Genomic DNA, 13,707 nt, shown 5'->3' on the forward strand with positions numbered 1-13,707 from the left:
TCACAATTAATAGCTATCTTAAGATGTACATTGCAGAGGGCATCATTAATTCATTACAAGGGCCCTAATATTGTACAGTTATTTAATCTAAAGCAAGATGGCAATTTCTGAGCATATGTTCACTTGTGCTGCACTTCCACATCCCCTCTCCACATGAAAACAGGAAACACAGACTACAATAGCTTGTTTACTAGAGTATAAACAATGAGCAAGAGCAAACATTAAAAATTCTTCGGAGAAACTGAAATAAACCTTTCCTATGCAGAACACACTGTGGTTTTCAACACTTACAGATAAAATCTGCTCACAGTACTAAGACATGTATGACAAAGCAAACAGACATCAGAACTGAAAACATACATCTGCCTAAAACTGTGATCAAAATGGAACACAACCAGCTAGCAAGCTGCAATATAAACTACTATTGCACAACAAATAATTTGAATTTCTACTTTTATAAGCAAATTGAACTGAAGCTGACATTTTACCACATGAATATATAGCGTTGGAAACCAAAAAATGTTTACAACACATTTCAACTCTCATTTTGGCAAATGACTTCCCTCCTTAATTTCTCAGATTCAAACTGATGTAAAGTACGATGTTATACACTTACTCCTTCTGCTTACGTAGTTACCACTGATGGCATTAACCTCTTCAATGGCATCCTCCTGCACACCACACTTCTGAAGCTATTTAAGTGTACAGAGCAGCATAAATCAAATAATTTGTGATGAAAAGGACTAGATGTTGAAGGCTTATACTCAGAATAAACAAACCATTAAAGTTATAACAGCAAATGCAGTTCAGCTTTTCATTAATATTGTCTTTACTGATTGCTGTCTAATGCTAGTCATCTGATAAAAAACATACATACTACCACTAACCTTTATAGCCCATATGGACTGCTCCAAAGGATGAAAAAGTTTGAAACAAAAGCCATCTTTTTTAGAAGGCCTCTCAATGAGTTCACAAGCGTTCAGGAGCACCGTTCCCACCCACTGGCCATTTTTGGGGGTTTTGTAAACAAGCAACACTCCTGGCTTCAGCACACACCACAGTTTGGTCCAGCTTTTCAAGGTACCACGAATCTAGAAGATAAACAGTTACAGTTATATCTCAGTGAAATCAATATGAAAACAATCCCTCTTCACTAAATGAAAATCTTAACTGAAATTATTTATTAGTTTTTATTTCAAACCAAGTATATCAGGTCTACTAAAAGTTTATCCAGGTCTATCAAACGCAATACAAAAGCACAATTTCAGCCCTTGCTCTTCTTTTTTGATTAATACTTATTCTACAAACGTGTTTACACACATCCATATACAGGAAGAATGACAATTCATCTGAAATCTTCATGAATTATTTTATCTGGAACATAATCTATCACTAGCATAAAGACAGGATAATCTTTGGAAACAGAGTTCCTCTGAAAACAAGGCAGATGTCTGATTAGAAAAGTAAGATGTTCAGAAAATAGCTCAGATATATTTGAATATGTTAGATAAAACATAACAGCTGTTAGTTTCAACCCATACTTGAAATACAAGATCCTTTCAAGTCCCTGAATTTGCATGTCTAATTAGATGGCTTGCATCAATTCTGCCAACTCCGGATTTTAATCAATTCTCTGTCTGGAGGACTGAATGTCAACTTGACCTCTAAGCAATGTGCCTGTTTAAACTGATTTTTGCAAAAACCAGAGAAACTTTTTGCAGAGAAGCAACAGTTTGGAGCTCACTATAAAAACGGATAACAGCTTTTTTTCTTATACATTTTCCAAGGAATAAATTTACAAATTAAAGGAATGATATACCAATATATAAACTTCACTACTGTTGCTGACACTGATTGCTATCTTTGAGAAATTGTTTCTTCACCTTTTGTAGCAGTATTACAGGACAGTTAATTCTTAAGAGAAGAATTACCAGAAATAAACAAGAACTCTGCACTCAAATATGTGACTGAAATATTTTCACTACTGTTACAGAGGTAAACAGAGCTTCAATTTAAAGTGTACAATTAAAGGACAAAGTAAGGACAGTAAAACCAATTCATCTGAAGTTAATGGCTACACACACAGGATGCACGTGACTATTGTGACTTCAGTAAGAGGGAGCTGGGTTCTTTTATTATTCCCTTAGGATTTGAGCACAGAGACCCTGGGATGCAATCAGTGGCTGCTGTACTTGTAGAAAAACATTAACAGCAAGTAAAAGATGAAGCCTTTTCTATTCTGGTCAGAAAGCAGCAAGCAGCTGCTACATCTTCCACTCAAGTTTCACACTTGGATTCTGACCTTCAACCAGTCAGCCATAACAATAACTGATGGGTCTGTGATAGTGCTAAGTAATTCTTTTGTAGCTCTCTTCTTTTCTTCTCTGTAATTTTTCTTTTGAACCTGCAAATAATAAGATAAAGATTTACAATGCCACAGCTGTAAGCCAGTAATCAGAGCACAGAAAGACACTGATCAATACAAGCTGAGAAAAAACCTGCTACATTCAATTGGCAATACAGATAAGTAGCTTTAAAACACAGTATTTGACTTCAAGGTGCGAACAACTATTTCATGCTCTGTTTCAAGACCAACTAAGATGTAACCAATTTCAGATTCTTCTGACATTTGCTTTTAATACTGAGGACTTTGAAAGTCCTGATAGAATCACAGGGGGGAAACTAAACAAGCAAACCAATCCTGTTCCCCTTCCTTTCTTGGTGTAAAGTACAAAACCACATTTGGGCTACATTCAAATTTAGAGGTACATTATCTGATCAGCAGTCGTTACCTGCCCATTACTTTCCTTCCCCAGTAAAAATCTGCAGCACTATACCTCATTCTTTTAGAGACAACTAATTTTATGTTTCCCCTGACTTGGTATTCTCCAAACAATGGTGTTTGGTCTTGGTACAACATGGGGAAGAAGGCAGTAGAAAAAACATAGGTTCTGCATAAAAATTGTAACTTTGATAATTCAATTTGTCATTTCATTGCATGCAGATGTGCATTTGTAGTCCATGAGGAGTTACTTAGAAATTAGTTCACCTTGAGAGATTCCTTTTTTGTAAGTTTGCTTGCAGATAAAGAGATGTCCTTCTCAGAGCCATTGAAAAGCTTGGATTCAGACTGAAATTCACAAAAAGCATAAGAAATAAATAACAGTAACAGATACAAGGTTGTATTACTGTTGCAGATACTTTAGAAAGTATTTGCAGTGCACATTTATGTTTGTAATGTTCCCACTCCCCTTTGCTCCTCTACTGCTTCTCCTACTTAAAAAAACAACAAACCCAAAACCCAACAAGCCACAACTCATAACAGGAGCTGTTCACCACCTATTTATGGAGTCTTTTTGTCATAAGGGTTTTATGAGAAGGAAGTCTGAGATTCCTCCAGAAGAATTCAAACTATATGCAGTAAATATTTAGCACATGTAGCCTGTTACTCATTATGTCACAGTCTTGACTAGTTAAGAATTTCTTTAGCAGAGAGATAAGGTTTTAGGAGAATCCTGGTGTTTAAACACAGGAGTTGCTCCCATGCCATACAAATCTCAATGTCTCCATTCAAAATTTGACAGCTCCTCCAAATGGATTGCTATACAGGAACTTACCCTGTGAGCCATGAAGGAAAATACAGCCTCTTCAATCCAGGATTTGGTGCTCTATAAATCCTCAGAGTACAACTGACCACTAATGGCATTCATTCTGCTCCTTCCTCTCTAATCCCATGTTCCAATTACTTCACAAGCCGCCTTCAAGAAGCTTGCAGTGGTGATAAGCCAGGGGAATGAGACTTGGGTTTGTTCATGAAATCCAAGTCCTCACTACCCTTGTTCACAGCAGGACAATATATGCTGCCTCAGCACCACATGATTTCTCCATCCTGCCTCTACCCACATCTTGTAAGGTTCAAAGTTTGTTCCTTGGCATCTGCTGCCTACTAGTTGAAAGGGAACTAGAGCCACCAAATATTCACCATGGGATACAGAGCTCATAAAAACTAAAAGAAGAGGAGCCTATGACAGAGTTATCGCATCATTCCTGCTTCAAGTCAGAGGACACCAGGTAGGTATCCACTATATATGTACTTTAGCAAAATTAAGAGTTACCTTTCTTTGTGCACTGAAATATAAGCCTGATATACCCAAAGTTCCTGCCTAGTTAAAAATAAAGAAGAAAAAAGAAAACTCAGAGTAACCTTCTAAACTGTGAAAACTCAAGCAGTTTATGAAAACTACTTCTCAAGCTGATCAACATTTCTTACTAGTAGTTTCAAATCTCAGACCACAACGCAAAATCTAGACATCGAATTTCTGTTTTGGGATACTATGAAATGACAGTCAAAAATATGCAAGTTTTGAGAAAACTTACTGCAATAAATATTAACAGTGTACTTGAGCACTCTTCTTAATACACAAGTTGCTCAACCTAGTTACTTAGATAACTAATGTCAGAAAGATGTTCAATAACTGGCAAAAAGTAATTTTATCTCAAAATGATTTCAGTGATAAGGAAATGTTCTCTAACTTCCAAATACATCTTGGAAAAATGAAGGACACCTCTTCATTTTGTATTAAAGACATATTCTTAACACTCAAAGCGTAGCTTTAAGACAAGCATACAGCTTGAAATTTAATTCCTCTCTCTAGAAGTTAAAGGAAAGACAGCACTTTAAATGTAATAACAGAAGAGGGAAAAATGCTTATCACTGTCACATAAGAAGGGGTAATGAACTCGTTATGCAAGCTATAATGGAGCAACTTAAGGAAAACATTCATAAATATTCAAGTTGCTCACTAACAGCTAATGCAATCTAAAAGTCACACATATAAAAGCCCCAAATCAGTAAGTATCAGGGGTTACAGAAGCCATTTCCTCAGTATCTCAGCTTAAAGCTCACTAATGGCACCGAGTAAAGGTCCGTATTTACCTGTCCAAAGGATTAGGAGCAAAATTAGTGATTCATGTATTTTTAAGCTAGTAACTTTCTCAGAGATACACCCACACAAAGAGGGTGGGATCAAAACTTAAAAGAAAAAACATTTTAAAGAACCTACTGCAACTCTCAGCAAGGTACTTTCAGTACCAGATTCTGGGCAAGTCTCATGCTTGTTTTTCCATCCTTACTTAGAAAGAAAGGCTAGTACTTCACCTTCTCAGCTCTGCCGGACAGTTGCCATTTTCTGTTAGCCTGAAGTTTATTTGTGGGTTATAAAAGAATCACCACTCTTATCAAGCCCCATATGCAGCAATTGCAAAAATAACATAAGGAAAAAATACGTATTAGAAGTAGTATGAATATTAGTCTTGTCTTTGATAGCAGAAAGACATGAACAAAAGTAACAGTAAAACACAGAGATCCTGGAAAGACAAGACCCAAGCAAAATAAACACATGAAAGAGAAAAAACAAACTGGATAGTCAAAGATAAATGATTAATAGAGTCTGAAATAAATCCAAGTTAAAAGAAACAGTATTAACTTGAGTTGCAAGTCAAAAATGATTTAGAGGTTTCTGGACCAATGTAAATGTTTTAATTAGAAGACTTAAATCTTTTGAATTAGAAAGCATGACCTAGACTAGATATCCCAGCACCATGTCTAGCTGGATCCTGAAAGTATCCAATGCTGGGGAATCCGTCACTTCCCTGGGGACATGATTCCAACAGCCGATTGTTCTCATTGTGAAAAATTGGAATTCCACTTGGAATTTCCCTAGGAGTAACTTGCCATCACCCTTCCTCTTTCCCATGTGACTCCACATAAAAAAAAGTCTCCATCTTCGTTGTAGCCATCCTTTAAATACTGGAAAAAATACTGCTTCCTTGACCTCCCTGACAAGTGAGGGTCTAAGATGCAGTAAAGCTGAAAATGCAAAGCTCTGTGATTCCAAGTCATGTGTAAGATATCAACAGCTTGAAATGCTTAGCTACATGCTACTAAATTGCAGCATAAGCTGCAGAAACTAACCTGCTCACCCCAGTGCAATTCTGATAACACCATTTAACCAGGGAAACACTACCATAATATTTAAATAGCTTTGATTTCCTTTGGTATCTATGTTTCTCTTTAATGCTCTGACACATAAATATCAGACAACTTTGTGTCAAGACCTTAAAGTGCAATCCCTCTGTCTCCCAGGGCTGCAGCTGCCTGTGCCCAGATCCAGCCCTGACAGACTGCAGTGCTAACCTTGCAGCAGAGCACTATGGAAAGAGCTGTGTGTGAAAGCAGCGAGAAGCAGGCCCCTTCCCCTTGCGTGCTAGCTGTTGTCAAGCTCAGGTCCTTGCCCTGCTGAGCAGTCCCTGCCTCCTGTTTAAGTGTCTGTTACTCCATCTGCCTCTGTGAAAATCAGTGGACATCCTAGCAGAAAATAGCTGGGTAATTTAAAGCCTTGAAACTCTATCTTGCAGTGATGCCTAAATAAGAAAAACAAGTGAACTTAGCTACTCCATTCAGAAATCAAACCACACACAACCTCCCCCTTTGAAAAATGCAATCTTTCCCTCATCTCTTTAATCTTTGATGTCTTAAAGAGACACCTGTTTCATGGGACACCCAACTGAAAACAATGTTTTTTCTAGAATTCCACATTCTAAATATGTAAAAATCACTAGATAAAACTTTAGTGCATTAACATGCCAGGCACTTTTGCCAACCAGAATGTTCAGTCAATAGGACAACAAATAAAGAAGGCTGTATCAGAGTGGCCTGCAAAATGGCCTAAAACTGCCCACTTCTATAACTGTATGTTACAAATTTATAAGGATTTGGGAAAGGAAAAGATAGCTGTGGTAGATTTTTCTCTACGCTATTACAATGACTTGTTACACAATTCTCTCATCATGTGCCTACTTTACTACAAGTAAGAATGCTATTGCAAACTACTCGAGTAAATAATTGTGATGAGAACAAAACACAGCTCTGGAGAGAAAAGACCCAAGACATAAAAAGACACTTCTTGGTTTCTTGGGTAGCTCATGTTTTCTTCCTTTTTAAAGTTTAGTCATCCCAAGATACTATGGTTTTCGTGACTGCGGTGTCCATGTCCCAGCTCCACTTTGTATGTTCTCAGTTTTCACTGCATCTCATTGAGCCTTTTCCAACTTGGGACTACACAATGAGGATTACGAATTTGCTTGACTCCTGCCTTTTCCATTTCTACCATCAAGACTTGTATCTACTTTAATATTCCACTGAGCCAGCTTTCTGTTGCATGCTCATTGCCCTAGTGAAATGGGCCTTTGTAATTAAATTCTGAAGTATAGAAGCCATTGCAACAGACAGGACAACAAATTACACTTAATTATGTTTTACTCTGGCAATTTAAGCCATTAAAAGAAATCTTTTCCAATTACAGTTTCCCTAACATTCCTATGAGAAGATTTCTACAGCTCAGTGAACAGTATCATCACCTACAGCTTAAAAGGATTCTAAATTATGTTGCGTAGCAAGAGTTGGCTTCCATCCACTGTTACATTTGGCAAGACAACATCCCACCTCCCAAGGCAACAGTGAAGACTCCACATTTCATTTTCACTAATTCGAACTGCAGATTTTAATGTGATGTCATCCTGACAACTGTATTAAGAAATTCCCTTTAATCTTTACCTATTGCTGAATCTGAAAAGTAATCTTCAAGATTATCTACAACAAAAGTTTGATAATTTGCATTTCAACTCCTTTATACACTGACGTTTTAAAGCCAGATTACTTTCCTTACCTTGCTTTTTGACATAGAATGTGACGTATCCTCTTTACTTTGTGACACGTCATCCTTCCCTTTGTCAAAACCTGAAAAGACAGTAGTGTTGTAACTTATTTGAAGACATCAATTTGATAACATCAACAAGAGCCAACCTTTGAAATAAATTTTCAAGTTGTGTATAGCATTAAAAAGTGCAAGCAGATTGGATTTTCAAACAAAGTATACGTACCAGGCCCTCACATTAGTTGAAAACGTATCACCTACTGTAATATAAACTAATTGTATACCCACCAAGAGGTAAGAGCAGTCCACTGTATTTGGGTGGCATGGCACACCACCCAATAGCATGATGAACTGGAAATACAGTGTGCAAAGTTTTGTCTTTTTATCTTCTCTTATAGCAGAATACCGAATTGAGCCTTTTTTTGGTTCATGCATTTCTATAGCTAGCAGTAATTGTTAAATACCATCTACATGAAAGCAAATCTAAAACACTGATTAGGATTGCCAGTCAGGTCTTTTGCAAGAAAACGGGGAAAAGGTTAATTGCAATAGCCTTGAATTTATACCTTCAGCTTGACACTGCATAAGTATGTCAAGGCTTTGTATTAAAACAGTTGTTGAAATCCCAATTTTGTTCTGCCAGCGACTTATGGTACAGACCCCACATCTTCCTAGTAGCCAAAAAGCAAGTTAGACAATGGCTGTATCCAGTATATGCTTGACAACAGAAAATGGGGTCACCCTTTCATACATGCCACATAACATATACTGAGAACCTAGCATCCTCTTAAGGTAAAAAAATCTACAGAACATCTCAGTGATCCATTTACTTTGAAGCAGCTGGTGGTAGCATAAAGCTTCTGACAACAGGAATAAACCAAACCGTGCAGCACATTTATCAGGATAAGTAAAAATGACATCACTTCCACACCCTCCAGATGCTAGGCTGATAAACAGGAAGTCACACATTAATTTCAGGAATAATCCATGCAGCTTCAAAGCCTTGCATGGCTCTGGCAGGGGCACCCTAGACCTTTAGCCCACGAGAGGGCACTGCACCAGCAGGCAAATTGCATAAACGGACACTAAAAGCTCTGAGCTTGCCTTGAAGATGCTGCGAACTTTGAAATAGAAATTGGTTACTCAGATCTCTAAAATTATGAAGATTTATCAGAGAAATGGTTCGATTTTACATTTTTTAGGGGACCTTGTCTATGTGTGGGGAAACCACGAGCTTTAAGAGAATGTTTGTTAACTCTGTAGCTGTGTTGAGTAGCTTGTTCAGTTCAGGATTTGCTTTTTACTTTAGCATTTTCACCCTTCCACAACTTACAATACCCAGAAACTTCAACAAAGAACAGATACATCTATCACAAATACATGTGTTGGGAAGTGTCACTGAGTTAAACAGGCATTAAGTTGGTCTTCAGGTTACATGAGAAATCAGATTCCTCTTAGTTTTAGTCTGTTAATCAGCCTTTTGCAGTTGTTTTTTTGTTTGTATTTATTAACCACTTGCAGAGATTCATTTGTAAGACCAGTTTCATTTTGAATTATATTCTGCAGTACAATGATATTTCATTTTATGTTTACACAAAGTAAACCCTACGTGCCTTTAAAGAAGCCTTTACATGTACTTATGGAAGCCCCTCTTTGCACAGATCATTAACCCCTTTCTATCGAAACTCTTACAATGCATCCCTGGTAAGTTTGTTCAGCTAACGAACCTATAATGCAGAAGACTATTTGACCACAGGGAAGAAGTACCTAGAAAGGCATTAGATCTGTAGTACTAGGGAATCCAGAAAAATCCCAAAGGCATATTGTGATCCGGAGACCAGAGGCCACATTTCCTATTTAATACCAAATCCAAAAGCACATTTTCTATAGCCCTGGTCATGAGGTGCTATAACATCGCCAGCCTTAGAGAACAGACCTGCCTTAGTTAATTGAGAAGTTACTAGATTCAATGCCAGCCTTAGGCAGTCAAACACGCACCAAAACCACAGTAATGAGGTTCTGTCCTTACCCCCATACCCAAAAGAAATCCCTCATTAGGAATTAAGTTCCACTGAAAATATAATGCAAATGTTTTTTAACAGCTTTCTCACTTTTACTTACTTATTTATAGACACATACAGAAGACTTAGTGATGGGAATCAATGAGAAATGCTAAGTCAGGATTGTTCTTAAACAAGATAAGCTATAATTCACAGTTTGCTTTCTAAAGCACAACAGTTTTAAGGGCTTTACATATCCTTACTTTAAAACATATGCTTTTATTTTCATAAACAAGCTTTTCATTGGTATCACCAAGCAGAAATGAAAACAGAAAGAACTACTCTGTCCCAGAGAATCAGACACAAAGACCAAAGCTCAGTTGTGTTTCCATGAATTTAACCTCCCTGCTTCCAGTGTCCTGAACCTGACGTGTGCAAGTTCACTGATTCATAAGCATGCTGCCACACTCACTGTTCCCTTCCTTATTCACACACAGGGCAATGGACTGCCTGTGGGGTCTGCTAGAGAACCCAAGGCAGGGTGCTACAGATCCTGGAACATCTTGCACTGCTCTGCCTTGGTCCACGAGGAAACCCAACCAGTCATTCTCACATCCCACACCATCCTGCTTGTAACCCCCCTCTCTATAGAAGTCATGTCACTTAGACCACAGACAGGCTTTTTTCCGTGTGTGCTAACATGTATAAAACATGTGGCTTTTAACTGAAAGAGGGCAGATTTAGATTAGACACTAAGAAGTTCTTTACTGTGAGGGTGGTGAGGCACTGGCACAGGTTGCCCAGAGAAGCTGTGGCTGCCCCACAGTGGGCAGTGTCTGAGGCCAGGTTGGACAGGGCTTGTGGAAAATTCAAGGTATAGGGGAGGTGGAATTATATGATCTTTAAGGTCTTTTCCAACCCAATTAATTATAGGATTTTATGTAAAACACCGTAATTCAGGTGCAGATCCTGACACAGCCTCACTCCCTGTAAGGACACTTTCTCCGGGGAGCCTCTGTTAAGTTGGAGAGACCTCAGTACCACAAGAATTTTTACTTCTAACATGAATAGTTTGATACTAATACCTACAGGGAAATATGTACTGAAACATCACAAAAAGCTATACATGGGCCCAAGCTGAGGATGATACACACTTTCCATGGAAATACTTGGTCAAAGAAACAACAGAACAATTATATCCAGAGAATCAGCAATATGAAATACTGTTTTCTCCCTTCCTGCTACCAGTTATGAAGAGCAAATCACTTAATGGATTTCTGACAAAGGCAACCGCAAAGCCAAGAAAGCTGAGCCTCTAAATGATGCTCTTTGTTATTGCTCTTTTTGTAATTCGGTTCATCCCAGAGTGACTGAAAATTGCACCACAAGAAGTCATTGAATCAGTGTCCGGTGCAGAGACTGCCAGGGTGTAAGAGGCTAGAGGCAAGATCTAATGAAAATGAATGTTTCAAGTTTCTCCAACGTCTTTCAGCAGTGGTTTTGGGCTTAATATTTTAGCCTACTTGCTGTTTCCCATCCTGTAATTCAATCTTTAGCCTCTTTAACAAGATAACCTGAGCTCACATTTCACAATGTAGAAATGCAGGTGTTGAAGACGCAGTCCTTTTCTGTCATGTGTATTGAATCTCTTGAACTCGTGTATCATTTTCTACCTAAAACCCTTAAAGTAATCTTCAAAGTTAGGAGAAGGCAAGCAAGTGATGTCTGAATCAACCTTCAGAGCTGCAGACTGAGCTCCTAGTATTATTTAAGACATCCGCAGATTTGAAAAATAATACTTTCATTTTAAATGCAATCTCCACTTAAATGCTGTAGCCTCTAAAGCAGTTCTGGACATCAGAGCCTGTGTTCAGAGCAACACTATGTCTTAGCAGACTTTCTCTCACTGTGACCTTCCTTGTCTTTAACATCACAGGCCACGGGGCCTCTGAAAGCTGATCCCAACCCCAATGCAGTCAGCCACAGTTCATGGTATGACCTTAGAAGCCAAGGGAAACTGTCCATCAGTACATGTTCCTACTGTGAGCACTCAGCAAGTCCTTCTCAAACTGGCAGGTAGAAATCTACATAAGAATTCATGATGAGCTTTCAGATAGTTGCAAGCTCCTGATAACTGCATGCAACTGGAACAATCAGAACTCTATACACTCAAGATGTCCATGAAACAAAATCAAACAGTGCTTCTTTTAAGAGACTGAGCTGGAATACATATTCAATACCAAAGGAAAAAAATCCTCCAAAATGTCACTTTTGACAAAAAAAAAAAGAGGAGTATATACATTGTAAGATCAATGTTACAGAATCTTTAGGATAAGTCTGTGGTAGGGTACATTTTAAAACAAAACTGTTAAGAGATTTCTATTTTGAAGTGTAACACAGGTATCATACTTTAGTTGCACCTAAAATTTGTCCCTATAACCAATTCTGACCAAAGGGAAAAATCCAAAACCAACCCCATAACACCGCCTACTTCTCAAATGCTGATTCTGTACCTCTCAAATACCATCTCCAATTGGGATAGCTGAGAAAAAAAAATCAGAAAAACATATTACTTTTAATATAAGATCTCTTTTACCTAAAAGGAAAGAATTACTGTCTATTGAAGGCTTTTTTTCCAACAAACAGAAGCAGCAGTAAAAAAGTAATGCAATGCATGAGAAGACCACAAACAGCAAGCCAAGCAACAATAATAGTGACTACCAACGAAGAGCAAGGAACAGCCTGGTTTGATTACTGATGTGCTGCATGAGCAGTTGTAAAGAACTAATAATTGAGCTGGAAAGCTGTATGCTTCTGGAGGAACTATGAGTTATACTTAGTGGGAGAAATCAGTACTGCTGTCATATAATAAACACAACAGGGAGACAACAGGAGACAACAGTTTGTTTAACTGACCATATTTCAAAAGCTTGCTAACTGCCAGTTTTAATAATACAGTCCCATATAAAATAATCCAGATTCCTCCATGGATTTTGAAACTGGAGTAACCAGAAAAGTCCTTTCATATATTTTCTCACAGTATTTTGCAAACACCATTTAAAATAAACAATAATATATGGTTTAGTGTGAGGTGTCCCTGCCCATGGCAGGGGGGTTGGAACTAGATGATCTTAAGGTCCTTTCCAACCCTAACTGTTCTATGATTCTACAACAGCCAAAGCTTGTCCTCCCTTTAAGTATACATGACTATTTTTTAGATGGGCAGTAACTACTCTTTGCTTAAACAAAACTGAAAGAGTGTATCCTCCAGCACATTAAGGTTGTTTAAATTCTTCAGATATATGGAAGATCCCAAAAGATAAAACTTTTTTAGTTATATTTTAAATCTTGGGGGTTTTTTTATTTATTTATTAAGAACTGTTTTCCCTTTGTTCTGCCTTTTAAGAAGTCACTCTTTGTCCACTTACAGAGAGTAATCAGGCATTCTATACAGGAAGGAAGCAAATAGGAAACAGATCCATTTTTGTCTCAGTAATTATCAGACTACATGCATTTACTTTAAAGGTAGGAAAGATCTGTCTAGTTGCCAACACCACGCTTTCAAGCTTTGAGATCTTTATTTCCTGAACAGCTTGAACAAAGCTCAAGTGCTAAGATTCTTGGTAGAAAGCTAATGATTTCCAGCAGCAGAGTGAAAAGAGATATTACAGGGTAAAACATCAAGTTGAGTAGAACATGGTGTCCCAACAACTGCCCTCACCTGCCTGAGCCTGAACATGCTGCTCCGGCGATTCTGCAAGCCAGTGATGCTGAGAGCTCCCTCACTGCCAGCTGGCAAGCTCCCCTATGCACCCTATAACTCTTTCCCATGCCTACAGAGACAGGGCTTACAAATTCAGTGAGCCGCTCTGCAGAAGGCATACAATAAAAAGAACTATTTTATCACAGCCCCCCACCCCTGCCCCCACCAGCAATCTCCCCATGGGACTATGCCACAAAGAGCATCTGTGCGCATGCACAAGACAAGTCAT

The 13,707-nt window shown here is 38.2% G+C and overlaps 1 protein-coding gene across 4 annotated transcripts in view; it reads right to left on the minus strand.

Moving 5' to 3' along the window:
- OSBPL8 (oxysterol binding protein like 8) overlaps window positions 1–13,707 on the minus strand; it is a 91,971-nt gene that overhangs the window by 26,704 nt on the left and 51,560 nt on the right. For all 4 annotated transcript variants that reach the window (XM_031047944.2, XM_005147902.3, XM_031047942.2 and 1 more), the window contains 4 exons: window positions 7,728–7,798; window positions 3,050–3,130; window positions 2,303–2,404; window positions 888–1,091 (listed from right to left, as the gene is read on the minus strand). In XM_031047944.2, the coding sequence (XP_030903804.1) occupies window positions 888–1,091; window positions 2,303–2,404; window positions 3,050–3,130; window positions 7,728–7,798 (458 nt within the window). The remainder of the gene's footprint in view (window positions 1–887; window positions 1,092–2,302; window positions 2,405–3,049; window positions 3,131–7,727; window positions 7,799–13,707) is intronic.

This window comes from Melopsittacus undulatus, chromosome 5 (genome assembly GCF_012275295.1).
Source record: "Melopsittacus undulatus isolate bMelUnd1 chromosome 5, bMelUnd1.mat.Z, whole genome shotgun sequence".
Taxonomy (NCBI): domain Eukaryota; kingdom Metazoa; phylum Chordata; class Aves; order Psittaciformes; family Psittaculidae; genus Melopsittacus; species Melopsittacus undulatus.